General features: G+C 45.0%; 1 protein-coding gene across 1 annotated transcript in view; it reads left to right on the top strand.

Annotated features, from left to right (window-relative positions):
• Nucleotides 1–22943, top strand: part of LOC143786270 (FAST kinase domain-containing protein 1, mitochondrial-like) — a 45593-nt gene extending 22650 nt beyond the window's left edge. Inside the window, exons 2-14 of the mRNA XM_077275547.1 lie at nucleotides 6039–6522; nucleotides 6597–6665; nucleotides 7046–7171; nucleotides 11759–12157; nucleotides 12392–12502; nucleotides 13333–13464; nucleotides 14445–14934; nucleotides 16266–16380; nucleotides 17735–17863; nucleotides 19265–19396; nucleotides 20779–20892; nucleotides 22119–22260; nucleotides 22862–22943. Of these exons, the coding sequence (XP_077131662.1) occupies nucleotides 6188–6522; nucleotides 6597–6665; nucleotides 7046–7171; nucleotides 11759–12157; nucleotides 12392–12502; nucleotides 13333–13464; nucleotides 14445–14934; nucleotides 16266–16380; nucleotides 17735–17863; nucleotides 19265–19396; nucleotides 20779–20892; nucleotides 22119–22260; nucleotides 22862–22943 (2376 nt within the window). The 5' untranslated portion in view covers nucleotides 6039–6187. The remainder of the gene's footprint in view (nucleotides 1–6038; nucleotides 6523–6596; nucleotides 6666–7045; nucleotides 7172–11758; nucleotides 12158–12391; nucleotides 12503–13332; nucleotides 13465–14444; nucleotides 14935–16265; nucleotides 16381–17734; nucleotides 17864–19264; nucleotides 19397–20778; nucleotides 20893–22118; nucleotides 22261–22861) is intronic.
• The last annotated feature ends 215 nt before the right edge of the window (nucleotides 22944–23158 follow it).

Genomic DNA, 23158 nt, shown 5'->3' with positions numbered 1-23158 from the left:
GTTCAAGCGGCCGTTTGGTGATGATAGGCCGCAGGGGAGCCCCTGACGAATGATCGTGTATCCGAAACGCGCGTCGCGGAGCGCTCTGTTGGATACGGTGACACCATAAGGTATTTGTCCTCCATCTTCTTTTCTGCTTTAGTGCAAAACACTTGATATATGTGTGAGTGATTCACACCAGTTTATATTGCACGATTTCACTTTGCACTTTGCCACTTTATATTTAGCACTGGTTTTCTTCGTTTTAACCCTATTACGGGTTATTTTTTAACGTTCCACGTTTTTACACTTATTTTACTCTATCTTGGAAGACATATACATATAGGTATTATATAAACATCACCTATCTTTTTGGGAAACCGTATGCTTATATTGGCTATATTTTCTTTGAGATTTTAATCCTGTTATACTATCCAACATGTGCACTGTTATTTATATGTACCACTACCATTAATAAAGAATTATATATATTATACGTATACCCTGCTCTGTTATCCTTGCTTCTGGGGTTGGTATCCTTGCTCTAGGTGATTGGTTCTTTGCCCTTATACATAAGGAGTGGTTTCCACTCGTTCCTTGTTGTTTTCACTGGGGTTTCTATATACATATATATATATATATATATATATATATATATATATATATATATATTATAATATATTACACAATATTTCCCCTTAAAGTGTTGACAATTTTTCTAACGGTCCTTTCTGCGCAGACTACATGGACCACACTCCCGACACCACTTCTCAATGGTTCTCTTCATGCCAATCCAATAGAACCTCCCTCGGAGTAGCTTCTCCAGCTTCCTCCATCCGAAGTGTCCGGCTCCATCATGGTAGGCTCCCAGAACCATGGGCGCATCTCGCCTTGGCACCACTATCTGCCACACCAATTCATGAGTACGTGGGTCGATGCTCCTCCTGCACAGCTTGCCATCATGGATAAACAGCTTGCTTCTCCCCTTCCACAGCTGTTGGGTTTCTTGTGGATCATCTGGGCCAGGGTGCAACCCAGCCTGCGTCAAGAGCTCCTTCACCTGACGGACCGCGGGGTCACTATCCTGGGTTTCTGCCCCTCCGTGGTGGGGCAGGGGATTCAGCGTGGCATCCGGTTGGTTCTTGTGCCTGTTCTTCACATGGTGAGAGTTCTGAGTGGCTTTGGGGCGATGGAAGGCAGGCAGCTCCACCTCTTCAAGTGCCTCCGGGGTCTTCCCCCACTTCTGGTAAATTGGGCATTCGGGACAGGGCATCGGCATTGGCATTCTGGTGTCCTGCTCGATATTTGATGGTGAAATCATAGTTGGACAGCCGGACCATCCACCGCTGTTCCAAAGCCCCGAGTTTGGCAGTACCCAGATGCGTTAACGGATTGTTGTCCGTGAAGACGGTGAATTTCGCGGAGGCCAGGTAGTGCTTAAACCTCTGTCACTGCCCAGACCAAGGCAAGGAATTCCAGTTTGAAGGAACTGTAGTTGTCAGGGTTCCTTTCCGTGGGACGGAGTTTCCTGCTGGCGTAAGCAATCACTCTTTCTTTGCCTTTCTGGACTTGGGACAGCACGGCTCCTAGTCCCACATTACTGGCATCTGTGTACAGCACAAACGGTTGGTCGTATTCGGGGTAAGCCAGTACCTCTTCTCCCGTCAGCGCCGACTTCAAGCAGGTGAAGGACTCCTCCAGCTCCCCGTTCCAGTCAAAGGGGGTGTTCTTCCCCCTGGTCTTCTTTGGCTGGCCCACCAACAGGTTTTGCAAGGGTGCGGCCTTCTTGGTGAAGTCTTTAATGAACCTCCGGTAGTAGCCTACCAGCCCGAGGAACTGCCGGACTTCGTGGAGGTCACTGGGCTTTGGCCAGTCCTTGATCACTGTGACCTTGTCGGGGTCTGGGGCCACTCCTTCAGCGCTCACCACATGGCCCAGGTACTGCACTTTAGGTTTCAGCAGATGACACTTGGACGGTTTCACCTTTAAGCCAAAGTTGGATAGGGCTTCAAACACCTCGGCCAGGTGCTTCAGGTGGTCTTCGTAGGTCTTAGAGAAGACAATGACATCATCCAAATATAGCAGCACGGTTTCAAAGTTCAGGTGTCCCAGGCAGCACTCCATCATCCTCTGGAACGTTCCGGGAGCATTGCACAATCCGAAGGGCATGTAGTTGAACTCACAGAGACCCATTGGCGTCGTGAAGGCCGTCTTCTCTTTGTCCGCCTCCGCTACAGGAACCTGCCAGTACCCACTGGTGAGATCTAAGGTAGAGAAGTAGTTAGCAGATTTTAAGGCAGCCAGAGACTCCTCTATCCTAGGCAGTGGGTATGCGTCCTTATGTGTAATGCGATTCAACTGCCTGTAATCAACACACATCCTCATTGTACCATCTTTCTTTTTAACAAGGACTAACGGAGCTGCCCAGGGGCTACAGCTGTCTCTCACCACCCCAGCCTCCTTCATTTCCCGCAACATGTCCTTGGCACACTGGTAATGAGCTGGGGGTACAGGGCGATATCTCTCTTTTATGGGTCGGTGATCTCCCGTGGGGATGTGATGTTGGATCCCTTTCACCTGCCCAAAATCCGAGGGGTGTTTGCTGAATATCTGCTCGTACTCGTGTACCACCCTGTAGGCCCCCTGTTTTTGATGGGATGGGGTAGAGTCAGTGCCCACATGCAATTCCCGACACCAGTCCTTCGAGGGCTCTGCAGAACCTTTGTTCTCCGCCAAGTTTGACGGGACCAAGGGTTCAGGTGTCTGTATCACATTATTATTGACAGTGAACAATTTGGCGAGCGTGGTATACTTGGTGAGGTGAACCTCTTCCTCCCCACAATTGAGGACACGTACGGGCACTCTCCCCTGGCGGACGTCGACCACCCCCCGGGCTGTCAGAACAGTAGGCCTATTGTCTGAATATACGGGTTCTACCAAGGCCTGGTAGTCCTTACCCCTGAGGCCTATGGCTGCTCGACACCATATTAACATTTCACTCTTGGGGGGTATCGCGATGGGGTTTGAATCACTCACAGTGACACGACCAATCTCACCACCAGTCAGCTCGACCTGCTGTCTCTGCATCAGAGCTCTGATTTCCTTCTGCAGGGCACGTTGCTCACTGTGGCCAGCGGTTTCTGCCACCTGTTGCAACAAAACAATCACTTCTGCAAGACAATTTTCTATAACATTAGTTCCAAGAGTCATCATGGGATTACATTCTCGACGATCAATATCAACAATCACAATCCCTTGGGCTTTCAATTCCACCCGCCCCACTTTGATGGTGACCTCCTTATACCCCACTTGTGGCAACGGCTGACCATTACTGGCGATTATGGTGAAATCATCGTCAGGGCCACGAGTAATATCAGCGTCCTCCCAATACCGTTTGTAGAGCACGTAAGGTATAGTCGTCACCTGAGAACCGGTGTCCAGCAAAGCATTCAAGGGGATTCCATCAATCACTACAGGGAGAACTGGTCGTCCTCCAATATACTTGGTTCTCCAATGCTGCGGGCCTGACCGTCCTACTCCTGGGGGTTGGCCCTTTGCCCCAGGGGTTGCTCGTTTAAAGGACAGTACCTTGCAAGATGGCCCACCTGGTGACATCGGCGGCAGATGGGTCGTCCGTCCTGATGGAAACGATCGCTGTCCCGGCCTCTGGTCGGTGGGGTCCTCTTCTGTCGCATCCAGGGAACATCCTCTGGTCCGGAGGCTAGCTGGATCTTTTTCTTGGGGGCCTCCTGTAGGGACTGCACCGTCCGGGCTAGGGCAGCAACGTTCTTGGTCAGCTCCTGCATCTGAAGACGGAGTCCTGCAGGGGAGTCGTCCTCGAAGCTCTGGGCGTCGGCCTCCGCGGCAACTGGGGTATCCGATGCCACCTCCTGGTGGTATGTGAGAGCGGGGCGCCTGGGTGGTATTGCGCAGCTGGGCTGTCGCTCCTGCAATGCCTGGATAGCTTTATCTTTGAACTGCGCAAAAGTCAAGTCTGGATTTTGCATGGCCAGGAAGTGCAATTGGCCCCGCTGGTGACTGCACAGGAGCCCCTCAATGAACCGCTCCTTCAGAAGTTTATCTTCATCCTGCATGCTGCCGGGGTCACTCTGCTTAATGGCCCGCATCGCCTCCTGGAGATTAAGGGCATAGTCCCGTAAGCTATCCTGTGGCCTCTGTTTGCATCCATAAAAAGTCAGTTTAATTTCCGTAGCAGTGCGAGTATCAAAGGTGGCTTTAAGCTTGGCAAAAATCTGTTGTGCAGTTCCTTTATCCTCAGCGGGCCAGGATTTCAATTCTCTCAGAGCCGCCCCAAAGAGTTGGCCGGTTATCATATGAACCTTCTGGGGCTCTGTCAGGGGATAGAACTCGAGCAGGCTGCAGAGCCCTTCCTTAAAGTCAGTGAATGTATGCGACTCCCCAGAGTATCGTGGGAGCCAGGCGGCTCCGGGCAGGTACGGCATAGAAAAGGGCATTATGGCTTTTGTGTTAGCGGCAGTGTCCGGCTGGCTGAGGGGAACAGCGGGTTCTGCGGCAACCGGTGGTGGTATTAGGGCCGCGGCTTCGCCCGCTGCGGGGACCGGAGCTGCCCCTACGTCCGCGGCTGCGACCGCCACCTCCTCTCCTCCCGACTCAGACATGGCTGTCCCTACCTCCCACTAACCTGCTGGGGGTCGGAGTTCCTCTTCCGGGATTGGCGCCTTACCGCGCTTTCCGTTCCGCGCTTCTTTTGGCTGGTTCCACCCGCGTAGCTAGGGCTCCTCCCTCCGTGCGCGGCAATGGCGAATTTTGGCGGTAAATGGCACAGCACACAGTCTTTTCAATAAAGTACAGTCCAAGCACAATAAATCACAGTTCCAAGGCACACATGACCTGATTCTTCAGGCTTAAGTAGATCCTGTTCGTGACGCCAAGTTTGGAGCGCCCCCACACCGCCGCAGGGCCGAGGGGTACCCGGAGCCGGGCCTCTGAGTCTCAGTTCTGGGGTTGTCACGGTGGCTAGATCCGGTCCGTGGCCCTGTCTGTCAGTGGGGGACGTCCGGTGCAATAAGTGATGATGATGGTGCAGTGGTGGGGTGCAAGTCGCGGTAAATAACGAGGACACCAGGTTGCAGTCTCTTTACCTCTTTACTGAAGGTTTCGGAGACCTCAGTCCAGAGCGCTGTTAACTGGGTTGTCAGAAACCGGCCGGTCCAAAGGCACATCAGGAGTTCTCTTTACAGGTGGGAATCAGTGTCTACCTTCTAGCGCTGTGTGTTGTAGTCCTTCCCTGCTGAGCTCCCGGGATAGTCCTCACAACTGTTTCTGTCTGTCTCAGATGTTCGTTCTCTTCGTCCCCCAGATGATAGGGTAGGACGCACCCGTATGACGGGGTAGGCCTGGAGTTCTTCCGGGACCCTAGAGTCGCCCCTCTCCCACAACTGCCTCCGTTGTCTGCTTAGGTGTTAAGTGAGACAGCCAACCTATAATTAGCTGTCCGGCCGTGGTTTGCAGTAGTACTTAAAGTCTCTTACTTGCTCGGCGTTCCGGCCACCGACTGTTTGCGCCTCAGAAGGATGTTGCCTCGGTCTAACAGCACGACTCCTTCTGGTCCCAATACTTCTTTACTGTATTCCCGTTGTGCACTGGTTAGTTCTGTTCTGAGGAGTCTGCCAGGATCCCATCCCTGACAGGTCCTCTCACTAGCTCTTCCCAGCTACTTCTCTCTGTCTTCCTGTCCAACCCCCAGTTTTACCAGAGTGTGAGGAGTGGCCTACTAGATAGGACCACCCCCCCTGGTGGCCGGAGTGTGAAGTGTAGTGAGGTGTTACCTGGTCAGAGAAACTCCTTTAGCGCAATCAGACGTACCATAGCTCCCCATAGTGGCGGAGCCACAGTACTGCAACGACCAGGACTCTGGGGCGCTGCACACCGACTTCTGCACCCCCTGTATACCAATACCATATAATAAGTATGTTAAAATGCTGATTGTATAATCTGTATGTGGAAAGAACACAGCCTTACATATAAGTTGTGGGTCCACTATTAATATTATTCCTTTTTTATCTCTTCCTTTACAGATGGCTTTAATCAAAGTGTCTTATCATATCTTGAAGTAACAAGATCTTCTCCGGAGAGAGGAATATCCACTTTCTAAGAAGATGTTGGAAGAAAAGACATAGAATATTTTTATTTCTCTAAGGTCCTAAGCCTTTCGTACAGTCCAGACATGTTCTGCTGGAGGAGGGCTTTGCCTCTTTCTCTGCGCTTCTTTCAGATGCGTAGTATCAGTTCGGATCCGCTCCTGGATCAGTTGATGACTAGCACAAACCAATTCCAGATTTTTCAACTCGTTGGCATCCATAAGTCTAAGCTTACAGTACATCATGTGGGTTGCGCCATCAATACATTATGGGAGCTTCAGAAGGGGAAGCCGAGTGCAAACGCAAATCATGAAACCGTCCGAAATCACCCGGAATTTATTGCTCTTCGGATCCTGGCAGAAAATAAAATTGACTTTATGAGCGACACCACCCTGGTGAATACGCTGTATGCCGTTATAAGGTACGAGCCACTTGCTCCATTGCTCGGTCCTTATGTTGCATCTCGTTTACCATTGTTGTATTCTGTATTTCAAGGTTTAATGTGGAAGCGCACGACTCTTTGGTGCAGCAGCTGCTAATGGAAGGCTGGAGAAGACTGGAAAAGTAAGGCTGGTGGAATGTTTGATTACCAATCCCAGCAGCCATTTTGCCATTTAGTTGCCCAGCATTAGCTCTTTGGCTCTTGAGGTTCGTCATGCTGTGTGTTGCCCAAAGGTTTTCCGCATTGTATCCCTCTTCTCCCACTAGTATACACGTCATAGCATTTCATTGTAGCATCGTAAACATGAGACAAGATGCACAGCCAGGACAGTGGAGTCCTGCACTTTTGCAACTGCGGACTGGAAAAACGAAACCTAAAAAGTTAGATCAATAAATAACTTTTTTATAAAGAAATCTTTTGGATTTTATCCTATATAACTGTATGGCGCATTGTTTGTTATTTTGTATTTATATGATTGATTGTATGTTTTTACCTGTTTCAGGTTTGAACCGGAGACGTTGTCGAAATTCTCAGTTTGTTTGGAAAAACTAGATCTGGGCAGCAGTCCGTTAATGGGAAAGGTAGCCAATGCCCTGAACACGGGCCTGGAGAACATACAAAATATTAGGTAAGCGGTCACCAGTATCTAAGACTACTGGAAGTGATTTAAAGGGATCCTGTCAGGTCACAGTGGCTCTCTCAGAGCTGAAATAATTGTCTTCACAGTCCTTATGTTTCCAAAGGTAATTTATTCCTATTTACTTATATCTACTACTTCCCTATTGTAGTATAACCTGATATGTTTGGTGATGGGTCGACTCCAAAGGGGAAAACTCCTCCTCAGGATGTGAGTTATCTCTGACCAGAGGTGTTGTTTTCATAGAACTATCCGGATAGTGAATGAGGGCAATACAAATGTGGAGGATATGCATAACTTTATGCTACAGGAAGGGCATGATTTTATTGCTGGATTATGGCAAGTAAATCATCATGTCAGCAGTTTGCGAGTCCTGAGTGACCTGACAGGTTTCCTTTAAGAAGCTAACGAGGAGTGGTCCCCATTGACCCCTTAAAGTGGACGCATCACTGTCAAACATATCAAGTTATTTTACAGCGGAGAGATAGCACATATAACTAAATATACAATAAATTACCTTTGGAAGCAATAGGACTGTTAAACAGTCATTTTAGTTCCGCCAAAGTCGTGGTAAATACAGCTCATGGGAGCAGCCATCTTGGCTCCGTCAGCTCTGCCTCTGGTGTTCTAATAGGACACGCCCCCAAATTCCAGCCTTGTTGTTATTTTTCTACTGAATCTTGCATATGTATATTTGTTTTAATTTCTTTTTCACCCATGGATTTCTATAGGCAGAGACTGGTGCAACTATCCTTCAATGTCATCACCCCACACACTAAATAAAAAAAAATAAATAAAAATAAAACATCATTTTTTAAATGTAAGGGTATGTATCCACGTTCAGGAAACGCTGCGTTTTTGACGCAGCGCTGAGCCGCAGCATCAAAAACGCAGCGTCCAGATGTTCCAGCATAGTGGAGGGGATTTAATGAAATCCCGTCTCCACTGTGCATTAAAAAACGCATGCGTTTTTCCTGCGAAAACGCACATGCGGAGCGTTTTTTCAGAACGCAGCATGTTGCTACTATGAGCAAAACACGCAGGAACACCGCAGGTGACCTGCCAGTGACCTCAGGTGCATTTTTGGTCAGGATTTTACCTGCATAAAATCCTGACCAAAGCCTGAAGCAAACCTGAACGTGGACACATACCCTAAGGGTATGTGTCCACGTTCAGGATTGCATCAGGATTTGGTCAGGATTTTTCATCAGTATTTGTAAGCCAAAACCAGGAGTGGGTGATAAATGCAAAAGTGGAGCATATGTTTCTATTATACTTTTCCTCTAATTGTTCCACTCCTGGTTTTGGCTTACAAATACTGATGAAAAATCCAGACCAAATCCTGATGCAATCCTGAACGTGGACACATACCCTAAGGCCGGGGTCACACATGCGAGTTTTACGGACGTAAGAGTGCAGAAACTACGTCCGTAAAACTCGCATAACATACGGCACAATTATTCTCAATGGGGCTGCTCCTATTAGCCGTATATTACGGTTCAGTATTATACGGCTTCTACGGCCGTACAAAATCGCAGCATGCTGCGTTTGTCAGCGTACTGCGCAAAAAAATCGCCAATGAAAGTCTATGGGGGCGAGAAAAATACGGATTCCACACGGACCAGCAGTGTGACTTGCGAGAAATACGCAGCGCTGTTAGTGAAAAGTCGGTAATTCAATTGCCGGCTTTTCATTTCTCCTGCACAAACCCGACAGGATATGAGACATGGTTTACATACAGTAAACCATCTCATATCCCCTTTTTTTTTTGCATATTCCACATTACTAATGTTAGTAGTGTGTATGTGCAAAATTTCCGCGCTGTAGCTGCTGAAATAAAGGGTTAAATGGCGGAAAAAATTGGCGTGGGCTCCCGCGCAATTTTCTCCGCCAGAGCGGTAAAGCCAGTGACTGAGGGCAGATATTAATAGCCAGGAGAGGGTCCATGGTTATTGGCCCCCCCGTGGCTAAAAACATCTGCCCCCAGCCACCCCAGAAAAGGCACATCTGGAAGATGCGCCTATTCTGGCACTTGGCCACTCTCTTCCCACTCCCTGTAGCGGTGGGATATGGGGTAATGAAGGGTTAATGCCACCTTGCTATTGGAAGGTGACATTAAGCCAGATTAATAATGGAGAGGCGTCAATTATGACACCTATCCATTATTAATCCAATTGTAGGAAAGGGTTAAAAAACACACACACACATGATTGAAAAGTATTTTAATGAAATAAACACAGCGGTTGTTGTAATAATTTATTGCTCTCTCAAATCCATTTGCAGTCCCTCGCTTGGCAACATACTAAACGCACAAAATACATACCTTCTGCTGTCAGATCAGGTCCCACGATGTAATCCATCTGACGGGGTTAACTAATATTACAGGCAGGAGCCCTGCAAATGCAGCTGTGCTCCGTGCTTGTAATCCCCGGGGAATGAATGAAATGTAGGTCATTGACCTACATTTCCTTCAGTCGCGGTGATGCGCCCCCTGGTGGATGTCCTCATATGACCTGGAGCGTGGGAAAAAGTTCCCAGGCTGCAGTTCATGAGAACATCCAGCAGGGGCGCATCACCGCGACTGAAGGAAATGTAGGTCAATGACCTACATTTCATTCATTCCCCGGGGATTACAAGCACGGAGCACAGCTGCATTTGCAGGGCTCCTGCCTGTAATATTAGTTAACCCCTTCAGATGGATTACTTCGTGGGACGAGATCTGACAGCAGAAGGTATGTATCTTGTGCGTTTATTATGTTGCCAAGCGAGGTCCTGGAAATGGAATGGGAGAACAATAAATTATTACAACAACCGCTGTGTTTATTTCATTAAACTACTTTGTAATCATGTGTGTGTGTGTTTTTTAACCCTTTCCTACAATTGGATTAATAATGGATAGGTGTCATAATTGACGCCTCTCCATTATTAATCTGGCTTAATGTCACCTTACAATAGCAAGGTGGCATTAACCCTTCATTACCCCATATCCCACCGCTACAGGGAGTGGGAAGAGAGTGGCCAAGTGCCAGAATTGGCGCATCTTCCAGATGTGCCTTTTCTGGGGTGGCTGGGGGCAGATGTTTTTAGCCACGGGGGGGCCAATAACCATGGATCCTCTCCTGGCTATTAATATCTGCCCTCAGTCACTGGCTTTACCACTCTGGCGGAGAAAATTGCGCGGGAGCCCACGCCAATTTTTTCCGCCATTTAACCCTTTCTTTCAGCAGCTACAGCGCTGAAATTTTGCACATACACACTACTAACATTAGTAGTGTGGAATATGCAACAAAAAAGGGGATATGAGATGGTTTACTATATGTAAACCATGTCTCATATCCTGTCGGGTTTGTGCAGGAGAAATGAAAAGCCGGTAATTGAATTACTGACTTTTCACTAACACCGCTGCGTATTTCTCGCAAGTCACACTGCAGGTCCGTGTGGAATCCGTATTTTTCGCGCCCCCATAGACTTTCATTGGCGTATTATTTGCGCAGTACGCTGACAAACGCAGCATGCTGCGATTTTGTACGGCCGTAGAAAGCCGTATAATACTGAACCGTAATATACGGCTAATAGGAGCAGCCCCATTGAGAATAATTGTGCCGTATGTAATGCGAGTTTTACGGACGTAGTTTCTGCGCTCTTACGTCCGTAAAACTCGCATGTGTGACCCCAGCCTTAATATTTTGGGAACATTTCTCCGTATTACGGCCGTAGTACGGACGTATAATACGTGGCGTATTGTCTTACGCCATGTGTGACTCCAGCCTAATACTTCCATTTACTGTCTGAAGCAACCTATGATGTTAAAAATATTACTAATAAATGCGTAAGGCAAAATAGTACTTGTCTACAAAAATAAGACCATATTGACCTGTGGTGACACGCGAATGAAAACAATGAAAAAAAATTCTAGAATGCTGAAAAGGGAAAAAAATTAACGTGCTTAACTGTTTTTTTTTTTTTTTTTAAAAGCCAAATCTGGAAATGCTGTAAAATAACAAAACAAGTATAACTTCCCTGCTGAAGCCAATGCCGATCCCGCGTTACCTCTCTGCTGATACTTAGAGCAGGGAGATTAATTTGATTAACTTGCTATTTGGGCTCGTGCATAAGACGTATTTTCTCAGATGAGTGCTATGTGTAGTTTTCACTTGTAGCGCTCGTAACTATGATATTCAATAGGGCTGTGCACATGTCCAAAATTTATTTAATCTTTTTATCGGACTCTGCGGGAAAAAATGTGGGTTAAAATGTGGGTTATGTCTGATTTTGACCCATCTGAGTGCAGTATGATGGAGGGGCAGAGACTCTGATTCCAGCGATGTGTCACTTACTGGGCTGCTTGCTGTAGTTTTGATAAAGTTCCTGTTTTCTCTGCTGCAGATCTTGCAGTGCTCTAAATACTGAGCTCTGTATAACCCGGCCCACACCTCTGATTGGCTGCTTTCTGCGTAGGGTGTCAGGATAAGCTCACTGATGGACTCTCAGTTAACTCATTTTGCAAGCCACTCTCTATATCACACACTTCATATGTGCTATAGATCACATTCATGATCCTTTTTAATCCTTTTCCAGATACCTGTCCAGTCTTATGATGAAGACATTCCCGGTCACCTCTAAGCGGTTGCAGCACCGACTGATCAGCAAGGCAGAATCCTTAATGGAGGGGGATAACTACATAGATGTGCACAGCGTGCGCCGGGTCGTCCAGTTTCTGTGCCTTATGAAGTATGACTACCAGCCCCTCTTGGATAAATGCAATCAGATTTTTGTGCGGGACAAGAATAAAATGAGCACGGACACCATGTGCATCGTCAGCGGCCTCTACCGGCAAATGGCTTTCAAGCAGTACGAGTTTCAGGTGATGGCAAAATTGTCTCTGCTCGAAATATCAAACCTATGGAATAATGCGGATCATTTCGGAAAAATATTTTGTGCCTTATTTCCGATGGCTTCTCAAGAGATAAGAAATAGGTGAGTGGGACCCTTAAAGGGATGTGATGAATCGGCCCCTTAAAGGGATACTACATATCAGCCCTGAACCAACAGAAAAAATCCCGTAATGCAATGATAATACTCAAATAGAACTCGTATTCCCTAATTAGAGGAAGCTCCTGATTATTTTGTAGTCTAATCTAGGAATTCAGTACTGGAAACAAGTGCCAAATGTTGGATTTGTAAAGGTTTGAGCTCCTTTGCTCCCTCCAGGCTTGAAGACGACCTTGTCATACTGGCAGATAAGATCCATCACATCAGTCTGGTGTACGTGCTGGAGACCATGGCGGAGGCCGAGTGCAAGAACCCAATCCTCATTCAGAAGTAAGTGGATCCTCTAAGCCGTGAATGGTTTGGAGCTGGATCCTTCCTGTCCAATCTGACATTGTCCATATTATCACGGTCCGGGTACGGGCTGCACCCCGGCGAGGGTCTGCTGACCCAACTATACATGTGTGAGGCCAGGAGATCCTCGGCCAATTCGGTCCGTACCTGGATCATAATATATGGACGTCTGAATCCTGCTATATTTCCATTTACTGTTCAGATGGATGCAAGCTGTTGTTCCCTGTAATCAGCTATTTCAGACTCTTAGTATTCTCCTCCTAGCAAATAAGTACTGAGAGGTTTTATTTTTTTAATGTTTTTTTCCTGATCCCTTTGATGTACAGACCGATGAGTCCGATGGTGGATTTCTCCACTCCTCAATGCATGAGCACCCTACTGAGCATTCATGTCCATGGGGGGAATAGAGTGAGAGCGAGCTGATGGCCAGATGAACGCTTGGCCGACCCTCACGGTATATGGGGCCTTTACAAACCTATGAGCCATTTTATATGGTGCACACTCGACGTTCATGCACATTCTTGAAGCATCTTTACACTGGAACAAGGAGCGTCCACCACTTATTAGAGACTCTGTCGGCCGTTTCCTAACCTATTGATGACACTGGCGCAGTGTGTTGTGTCGTTTTTGCCATCAAAGTTACAAAAACCCATATGTACATCAGTGGGGCTTGTGGTCTGGGTGAGATATGTTCTGCCACACACGGCACCCTGCGTGGGAGCGTCCCTTCTGGATGAGGACGTGGCACGGCGGTGGATGGAGTCTCGTTATGTTGCTTGATGACGTGTGATCTTTTTCTCTCCGTTCAGGATCTGCTCCGCCATCCAGGACAATCTGGATCATTACCATCGCCTGTATCTATGTAAGCTCACAGATGCCGTGGTTTGCCTGCCCTGCCAAAACTATCAACTGTTTGCGGATCTACAAAAACGTCTAACTGCGTAAGTGCAATTTCCATGCATGTGTGGCGAGTAATCGGGTTAAAGGGACATGTGGACGGCCCTATTAGAATGGCGCTGGGTTTACCATGCGGGTAAGACAAGGTCACTATTAAGAATACAAACATATGACTGGTATACCGTGAGGGCCAGGAGCGGACACAGACAGCAGAGGCCCCTGTGCAAGAACAATATATGGACCATTTGCAGCCGGAGAGCTCCTTATAATGCACAATGCCACCTGCTTTGGGGAATGCAGTTGCCCCCGGACCTCTCGGGCCCCTGTGCGGCTGCACTGGTTGCACCAATGGTATGTCCGCTACTGGTCAAGGTGACATTGGGGAGTCCTCCAGCGTGCATGCGCACAGTGTAACTGCAGAGGCCTGTGCGCGCTCACCGACCGCGCTCACTGACCTCTCTCCTCTGCTGTGGCTGCTCGCTCCACGGAAAGATGCAGAAGTGTGGCGAGCAAGAAGCGTTAAAGAAAGAAGAGGGAGGAAAATCGCATGGCCGCAGCAGAGAGGAGAGAGATCTGTGAGCGCGTGCGCTGGCTCCTGCTGCTACATTGTGTGCTTTCCCCAAGCGAGCGCTGTCAATCAACACAGGAGGCAAAAAAATATCTTGGCCGTGCCAACAACGGACACCCGGATTTTAACATAAATATGCTCAACAATAATAGTTTATTACTACAAACATATGGGTTGTATAAGGACTATTTTATAAGGCTTATTTTAACTAGTAATTTTGGAGTGACACTCATCACAAAGTGTTTTTTTTTTTGTTTGTTTTTAATAAAGACGTGACATTTTTGTTCTATGGACCTCTTATTTTATCTTTTGCCTGGGGAAACCACAAAAATAAAGCCCACATTAATGTGTTTTGAGGGTTTTGTTGGCTTCTTTTTGTTCCCTTTGTCACATTTATAATTGATTTGATTCTGAGAAGGTGACTTTTTCTGATGCCTGAAATGTCCCTTCCCGTAGCTTTATGAAGACGTCTCATGTCCCATCTATGGTGGTTATGATGACCAGGTCACTGTCGCTGCTGACCCTTACTAGAGTGGATGAAGCCGTCCTTAGAAAGATTGACGACGTCATTCCCCAGTGTGACCTCAGCGACCTGAATAGCATCGCGAACAGCGTCATCCGGTGGTTACAGCCCGCCCAGCTGTCCAGGCAGAATAAATCCGGGATGTATGAGAAACTCCTCCATAAAGTGAGCCGATACGGACTGGAGAGAGTGAAGAATATGGACGACATTGATCATCTGTTGAATGAGCTGACGTACGTGATGAACGGGCAGTGGCTGCAGAATATGCTGATAGACGACATCCTGCTCACCTGCCAGCGCCTGCTGCACCAGGTCACCTGGAGGAACGCACCGTTTCTGGCGCTGGTTATTAGTTACTGTAATACTCTGTGTCCTCCGGTTCTGGACAAGATCGCAGAAGTCACCATGGAGAATGTCACAAAGGTAGAAGCCCCGTGGGTTCAGATTGGAAGGCCAGTCACTGGCCCAAACGAAACATCTGGTGGCCAAAGGTCTATTCAGTGCGTGCACCTGACAGCTGTCTAGGGGCGGCTTAAAGAGCACCAGTCCTGTGTGTTACACTATGGTACCCCCATGTAATAATTATTCCGGAGCATCTTTTCATTGTTGTTCCTCTGTTATTCCTTCAGGAAATCCTTAAAGGGATTCTCTCATCATGTATCTTTGGTAGCACCCATCTCCCCTGCCTCCCGACTTTTTGCTTGCAATGGGGTAAGGGGACAGTGGTGAGCTCCTAAGGTCCAGATGGCCTGCAGAGGCAGATGTGCATGCTGCTTGTCTGGGAAACTGGACACTTCTGACAAGCTGCAGGAGTGGCTGGTAACCTAAACAATGAGCAGTAAACTATAGAATTAAAACTCCTTCCATTATTGCAAACGGAGAGGATTTTAAAGTAAGAAGTAAATTGTTTTTACAAGCACTTTTGGCCACTATAGATGAGACAATTCCTTTAAATGAAGGATTTGGTGTTGCTGTTCTACCAGTCAATACTTGTACTCTTAGGACACAGTCAGATGACCAAATAAATTGGACTGTGATCGGACCACAATGCACAGACTGGCCGGCGGCTCTCCCGACCTGAGCGTGACCGCTTCATGTTTTCCTGTACAGCCATCATGCTCAGGTCGGTAGAACCGCTGGACAGTCTTTGCATTGTGGTCCAATCACAGTCCAATTTATATGGTCGTCTGACTGCGCCCTTAGGTCTCAGACGTCTGGTTTTTTTCATACATGTTCTCAGTGTTTCTCACAGATCATGTACCTATTATAGTCTATGGGGCTGTTTACATGTATGTTTTGCTTTTTTGCAGTGCCTGCAAAAAACCAAACTGAGATATGGTCACTTTTGATCTGAATCATGGATCAAATTCTCTGATGCAAGTCTATTGGTTCGTGAAAAAAACAAAAAAGATACAAGAAAATGAAACTCCTTAATGGAGGAAAAAGCAAAAAAAACCAACGGACTTACAGATTAGAAATGGATGAAAATCTGATCCAGCACATTAATGGCAAACAGACCATTTTCTCTGCGATCACTTTATCATTAGCTATCACTGATGACCCAGCAGTAGCAGATTGATGGGTGTAGTGCTCCTCTGAGCTGTGATTTGCACTGATGGGGTATCCTTAGGAAAGATCATCAATGCTGTGATTGCAGAAATCCCTCTCATTTACTGGACTATGTCATGTACACACTGTGTTAGTAAAGACTATTTGTCAGATTAATAATGTATTTTTTTGTTTGTTTTTTTAAGATCCATCCCACAGACTTGAACAGAGTTTTATTTGCCTTTGTCAATCTGGGCTATGATCCCCCGCGAGAAGAAGAATTCTTTACAATGTGTATTCAGCATATTCTCGCTAATTTAAGTAAGTATTCATTGTATTCTCAGTATAAGTGGAGATCTGGCCACGCTTCACCCCAGGAGTAATCACAGCCCTGGAAGATTAAAGAGACACATTTTTCTAACTGTGATTTCCGCCTCCACGTTGCAAAAAGTGAAAATATGCAAAAAATTCCACATTATCATTAACAAGCTGCAGATTAGAAAACCTAAACCCCACAACTTTTTTTTATTATTTTTAGTACATTGTGGTTATTGTGCAGATAATCACATCAGAATTTCAGTGATGAATTTCCCATATTATAGACTGTGGTCACACGGGCAAGTGAAGAAAAGAGAAAAAAAAAGAATTGTCCCGTTTTCATCTAAAAAATGTAGCCCTAATGTTATAATTTCCTTATCTTTATGGATTGGGACCTTGTCTAAAATAATTGTTAATAAAGTTGCTACGTCATCCCATATTATGATCCTGAGCTGCAGATTATTTCTTTTCCCTGCCGCTGTCCAACCTATCATCAGAATACAGGCCGCCACGTACAGCAGTCATTGCTCTACACCGCTTCCCCTTAAAAAAAACAAACAAAAAAAAACATGTTCTGCACAAGAATTCTACCATTTTCTAATCTATTTCTTCCTTTTTCACAAAGAAAATGAAGGTATTGTAGCTGAGTGACATCGCCGCATTTACGCATTTTAAGCCCTAGGAAACAGACACATTCCATAAGGCTCCGTTCACCTCTGTGTCATCTGATCCCAGCGGCGGCTGTCATTTCCCATTGGTTTCTGACAGCAGTATCTTTTCCATTAAAGACTCCGTAACCAGTAGCCGAGCCGCCGGTGCAGATGTGAACAGATCCGTAAAAATGAATGGAATTTGCCCAGAGGGGTCGGGCTGATTCCTCCTCCTGCTAACATACCTTATTCTTAAAGAGTGACTGGCGATTTTGTAATATATTCTATGAGAGAAATGTGCTACTTCCCCTCCTTTCAATCTCCATTCTCTATATAGACAGATTTTCCCATTACTGTGAGATAGGTTGGTGCTTATAAAATTCTATGGAGAGGAGGTGGAGACGGACACAGACTTTCCGCTGTAAGTTCTTCTGAATCGTCAGTTACACTTCTCCATGGAACTTTATGAGCACCAGCTGTCTCCTATCTCAGTAATGGAAGATTTTACTCATGAACTGAGCGTGAAAGATCAGTCCAGGAGGAGAGGAAAAAAAAAGCCGATTTGTCTGATAAGACTTATTTTTATGAGTGCTATTGATTTATGAAATAAAAATGAAAACTCTTTAATACTTCAGCTTCGTCTAATATCAGATCAGGAATGAAAAAAAAAATGTATAAGATAGTGGTTGTGTTATTTTACCTTCCAGACTCCTTCCCTCCTCATCTCTTGGTTCTGGTGGGCTTCACTCTTGCTGTTGCACAGTATTTCCCAGAAGATCTGATTAAAGCCATTTTCAATATTCGTTTCCTAACTAAACTGGATTCCGAACTGGACAGTAAGTGTCATGTGAGCGAATGCTCCACCTTTATCCATTTAGGTTCTATATTGCTCATGTTGCCCCTAGGACTTAGGCTGGCCGTACATATGAGAGGCTTTGTCTTCTCTGATCTCCCAGCACCATGTATGCTCGTGTCTTCTGAGCGTGCATCTTTATTTTAATGGGGTAAGGGATCACTTTGCAAATATGCCCCATCCTCATTTCCCCAACATCTGTCATCAGGGTCGGCTAATATAAATCGAATATTTCTTTGCAGCTTTACCTGCATTACCCATCCTGGTGCGAGACCCGGCACAAAAAGCCTAATACCCTATAAAATTTAATAAAGCTTTTATTTAACCCTTACACAACTGGGCAATTTTTTTTTGTTTTGTTTTTAATTATTATTTATTTTCTGTTATTTTTTTTATCATTCTACTTTCAATTTTCAATATTAATTTGTTATTTTTGCACAAGACAAATTGTAATGAATTCAGTTAACCGTATAATGCACACACAAAATTCCAAGAGCAGTGAAATGGTGAAAAAAAGACGCAATTCTGCCATTGTTGTTGTTTGGTTTTTTTTAAACAATAACCCAGCAGTGTGACTCTTCAGGTCGGAACGTTTATAGTTGTCTTGTTTGTTTTAGTTCCTTTTTCTTTTTTTTCACCAATGGTGGGGGTTAGGTTCTTTATATTTCAGTGGCAACAAGAAAATCAGAACTTTTTGTGCATGAACATTTTTAAGTTTGTGACTTTTTCTGAGATCTGGAAGTTTTTTGTTTTGTTTTTCCCATTGTTCCATTATTGGAACCAATGTATTAGGCCTTGTTTTTTTTTATCAAATGTTTGGGAAATGAGGATCTTTGATATCAACCAACCTGATCCTTTACTCCATTGAAATAAAGATGCACGATCAGTTGACAAGGTCATACATGGTTCTGGGAGGTCAAACAAGATTGTCACCATTTTGGGGTACTTAAAACCTTTTATATAGAAGGGTTCACATATGTAAGAAAAAAAAAAATATATATATATATATATATATATAAAATGTAATGTAATTTTTATTTTGGGATTTTTTTGTATTTTAAAACTGGATAGTAGTACAAAGTAAAAATCTTAGTCTCCTATGATGCCTAAAACTTTACAGGAGTACTAATCTGATGACAATAATAGCCTTTAATAGACCCCCACTGCACTAATAACCCATGGCCACCCCATGGTCTCTTGGGGGGTGGGGTACAGTGGGCAATCGAGGCTAGCGCCAGTCATAGTGTTACAGGCGGGTGCTGGCTGTGTAACGCCGCTGGCACCCGCTATGTACGGCGCAGGCTCAGTATCACATGTTGGGAACGCTTTTGATTTCTGTGTGTTGTAGATTTTCTCTTTCTTCACTAAATATATTATTTTTTAGCTTTTCTGCCTGACAAAAGTGCCAAGATACGAATGCGCCTGATGCAATTAAATCGGGCGGTTTGTCTCGAGTGCCCGGAATACCAAGTCCCATGGTTTCATGAAGAATACTGTCGACAGATGAAGCATAGAGGTGCGGGTCTCGTTTTTTCATTTAGTTGTTAGTTTGTTTTTGTATGCTTAAGAAACAAAAAAAATAATTGAGTGACACATGATAAAAAAAAAAAAAATCAGCGCTCAAATTCCAGTGCCGGCTCCCAGCTGAGGCTCTGGTCTCAGTGTTTTAACAGTGATGTTGCGTTGACAGTGCTCAGCACCACTGCAGCCAATCACTGAGCACAGAGGCTCTGCCGCCTACCTCGTTGAGCTTAGGCTGGTTTCACACTTGCGTTTTGATCTGCAGCGTTTTAGCGCTAAAAAACGCATGCGTTTTTTTTTCTGTACTTAACATTAAAAAAATGCATGCGTTTTTTAGCGTGCGTTTTGACGCGTTTTCGGCAACGCATGCGTTTTTTGACGCGTGCGTTCATTTGCAGAAATGCAACCTGCAGTAATTTCTAGCTGCGTTTTTTTCCCGCAAAAAACGCATGCGTTTATTCGCGGCAAAAAAATGCATTGCTGTCTACGCATGCGTTTTTAAGCACATGCGTTTGCTTGCGTTAAAAACGCATGCGTTTTTATAGAAAAACACAAGAAAAAACAAGAAAACCCTAACCCTAAACACAAGAAAAAACAAGAAAACCCTAACCCTAGGGTTACTAGGGATCCTAACCCTTAGGTTAGGATCCCTAGTAACCCTAGGGATCCTAACCCTAGGGATCCTAACCCTAACCCTAGGGATCCTAACCCTAACCCTTAGGGTTAGGGTTACGATCCTAACCCTTAGGGTTAGGATCCCTAGGGTTAGGGTTAGGATCCCTAGGGTTAGGGTTAGGATCCCTAGGGTTACTAGGGATCCTAACCCTAACCCTAGCTATTTCTGTTTTTAGTGGGTTTTCTAGTTGATTTTGATGATTGGCAGCTGTCACACACTTCTCAGCCTGCGTTTAAAAAACGCAAACGCAGGAAAAAACGCATGTAAATGCCGCAAAACACCGCGTTTTTTTTTCTGCATGCAAAAACGCATGCGTCTAAAAAACGTGGTGTTTTGCCGCGTTTACATGCGTTTTTTCACCACACGCGTTTTTTTTTAAAACGCTGCAGATCAAAACGCAAGTGTGAAACCAGCCTTAGTGATTGACTACAGCGGTGATTTGGGCTGTCGGACATAACGTCATCTCTGCAGCCCAAACTGAGACCGGAGCAGCGAGAGGGAACCGGCACTGAAACCGGGGAGGACATGTACCTGCTCTGTTTGTTATTTTAGAGTGTTTGGGGTCCACTTTTCTGAAAGTGAACAATCTCTTTAATATTCTCCACTGCAAAAGTATATTGTGCGATTTATGGATATGCAATAAGGAATAATCCTTAGAATATTAAAAAGTTGTTTTTTGTTTGTTTTCTTTTTTTGCTCAGAAGGTAACAGTAAGAGATCCATATACCATCAAATCCACTTATTTCTCGGAGATCTCTTTGGGGGAGTTAATTATGCCAAGATGTTTGTGACTACTCCATATTATTACACAGTAGGTAAGATTGTGAAATGTAAAAAAATATATATTTTGCTGCACTAAGAAATCACAAACGCCGCTCTGCTCTGGAAAGAAATGTTATAATTTAAAGATATGTCAAAATTCATCAAATATTGTGACTGTTTAATAACTTTTGTGCAAATAAAAGCAACACAGCCACAAGCAAAACACTGACATATGAGGCAATGGGAGATCCTGGGGGGATGTAATTCAGGGTGGGGACAGTTTGAGTTGCATTTTAGTATATGATATCACAGGATGACTTCCACACACATCTACTTCATATTATATCACGTTTCTTAGCGGAGGACCCACTGGTGATCGTTGTCTAAAAGCCCGCAGTTCCTTTATTTGTTTAGTTCTTCATACAGTTGTTGCCATAAAAAAAATTAAAACAAAAGTCTATACAGTCAATCAATATTCTGCACAGAATCGTAATTGAGCAGGGGTCGCCCACTCCTTTTATTCTTTACCGGACTGCTTGAAATGGCTGAGTGCGGTCAGACACCCCCAAGAGATCAGTAACTTGCCTCCTGTTTTATAGAAAGGGGATAACTTTTAAAAACCCTTTTAAGCTGTGTGCTCACGTTCCAGATTATTCGCAGATTTTTTGCACATTTTTTCGCAACCAAAACGCTTAAAAAACGCATACATATGCATTCCATCATTTATAATGGTTTCCACAATTTTTGTGCACATGTTGCGTATTTTTCCGCGAAAAACGCATGCGGAAAAATACGCAGCATGTTCATTAATTTTGCGGATTTTAAGCGGATTTCCCACTATATTATTACATTGGGAACCTCCGGGAAAAAAAGCGAAAAATCTGCGCAAAATACGCGATAAAAACGCGTGCAGAATTCCTGCGGAAAACCTCAGGATTTTCTCAGGAAATTTCTGCATACTTTCCGGATGTGTGCACATACCCTTAAAGTGTTTTTCCGGCTTTTGAAAACAAGTGTCCAATTGATTGTAGTTTGTTTTAAAAACAAACAAAGTGTGCCTGGCTCACCCTCCCCAGGTCCAGCATTGAGCCTCTGCCGCTGTTGCCATTATGTTGACCATAAGTGAGCTCAGCGGCTCTGGTCAAGTTGATGACACTAATTGGCTGTTGATGTGACCTGAGCACTGCACACACCAGGAGCTCGCTGAGTGGACCCAGGGAGGGTTTTTGGAAGGTGTTGGACTGTGATTCTCCTAACATTTGATGCTTGCTTTCTATAGACTTCGAGTGCATCCTGAGCAAAAATAAAAAGCCTACCGCCTACATAGAGGAGAACAAGCTGTCCGCCAATGTGGCCGAAGTCCAGTGGGGCCAGGACAGTCAGATGTGTGATAACAAGTCTCTACCTCAAGGAGCCCAGAGGTCGGTGATTCTGTGTGTAGACATGTGGTGCTAGATCACGACGCAGCCTCATTCTCTTAAAAAATAGCCTTCATTTTAAGTTTTCTTACATAAATCCATAGAAGACATGCAAATAAGAAACTTTGTAATATGTCTGATCATAGAAATCTGCTTCTTTCTCCTCCTGAACTGATCGTTCATTCTCAAAATTCTCAACTTCCAAGTAAAATCTGTTTTCCGTGAATACAGATTTTCCCGTTACTGAGATAGGAGATGACAGTTAGTGCTCACAAAGTTCTATGGAGACTGATATAGCAGAATGTCTGTGTTCCGCTAGCTCCTCTCCCCCCCTCCATAGAATTTTAAAAGCACCAACTGTCATCTCCTATCTTAATCGAGGAGGAGAAAAGGGCGGTTTCTCCATTGAGGAACAGAGGAGCTAGAGAGATGAGCAGTAAAATCAGTATAATTTTTTTTTTTTTTACAAATGAATGGCTTTTTCCGGTTCAGAAAAATAGCGGTTTGGGCAAATGGATGTTTTTTTGGAAAAATTTGAGTAGAATTCAATTCCTCTTGATTTTGTTTGTTGGACTCTAACATATTATTTCTTTCATCTTTATAGAGTTGCCATTGACTTTCTTAATCCAGTGGCATTTTGCAGAAACTCTTCCAAGATTAAAGGCTTAACCCCTTCACTGTTGTGAATTTGCTTTTTGCTCCCTCTAGTGGTTACTAGTTTTTTGACTCTGGTTTTTCTGTCATTCCTTTTATCCGCACCTGGGTCGTTAGTTAGGGGTGTTGCTATTTAAGCTCCCTGGACCTTCAGTTCAATGCCTGGCAACGTAGTTATCAGAGCTAGTCTGCTGTGCTCTTGTCTACTGATCCTGGTTCCAGTTATATCAGCTAAGTCTGCCTTTTG

The sequence above is a fragment of the Ranitomeya variabilis genome, chromosome 7, assembly GCF_051348905.1.
Source record: "Ranitomeya variabilis isolate aRanVar5 chromosome 7, aRanVar5.hap1, whole genome shotgun sequence".
NCBI lineage: Eukaryota > Metazoa > Chordata > Amphibia > Anura > Dendrobatidae > Ranitomeya > Ranitomeya variabilis.
The sequence above is the reverse complement of the archived record's forward strand: the minus strand, read 5'-3'. Positions and strand labels throughout refer to the sequence as shown.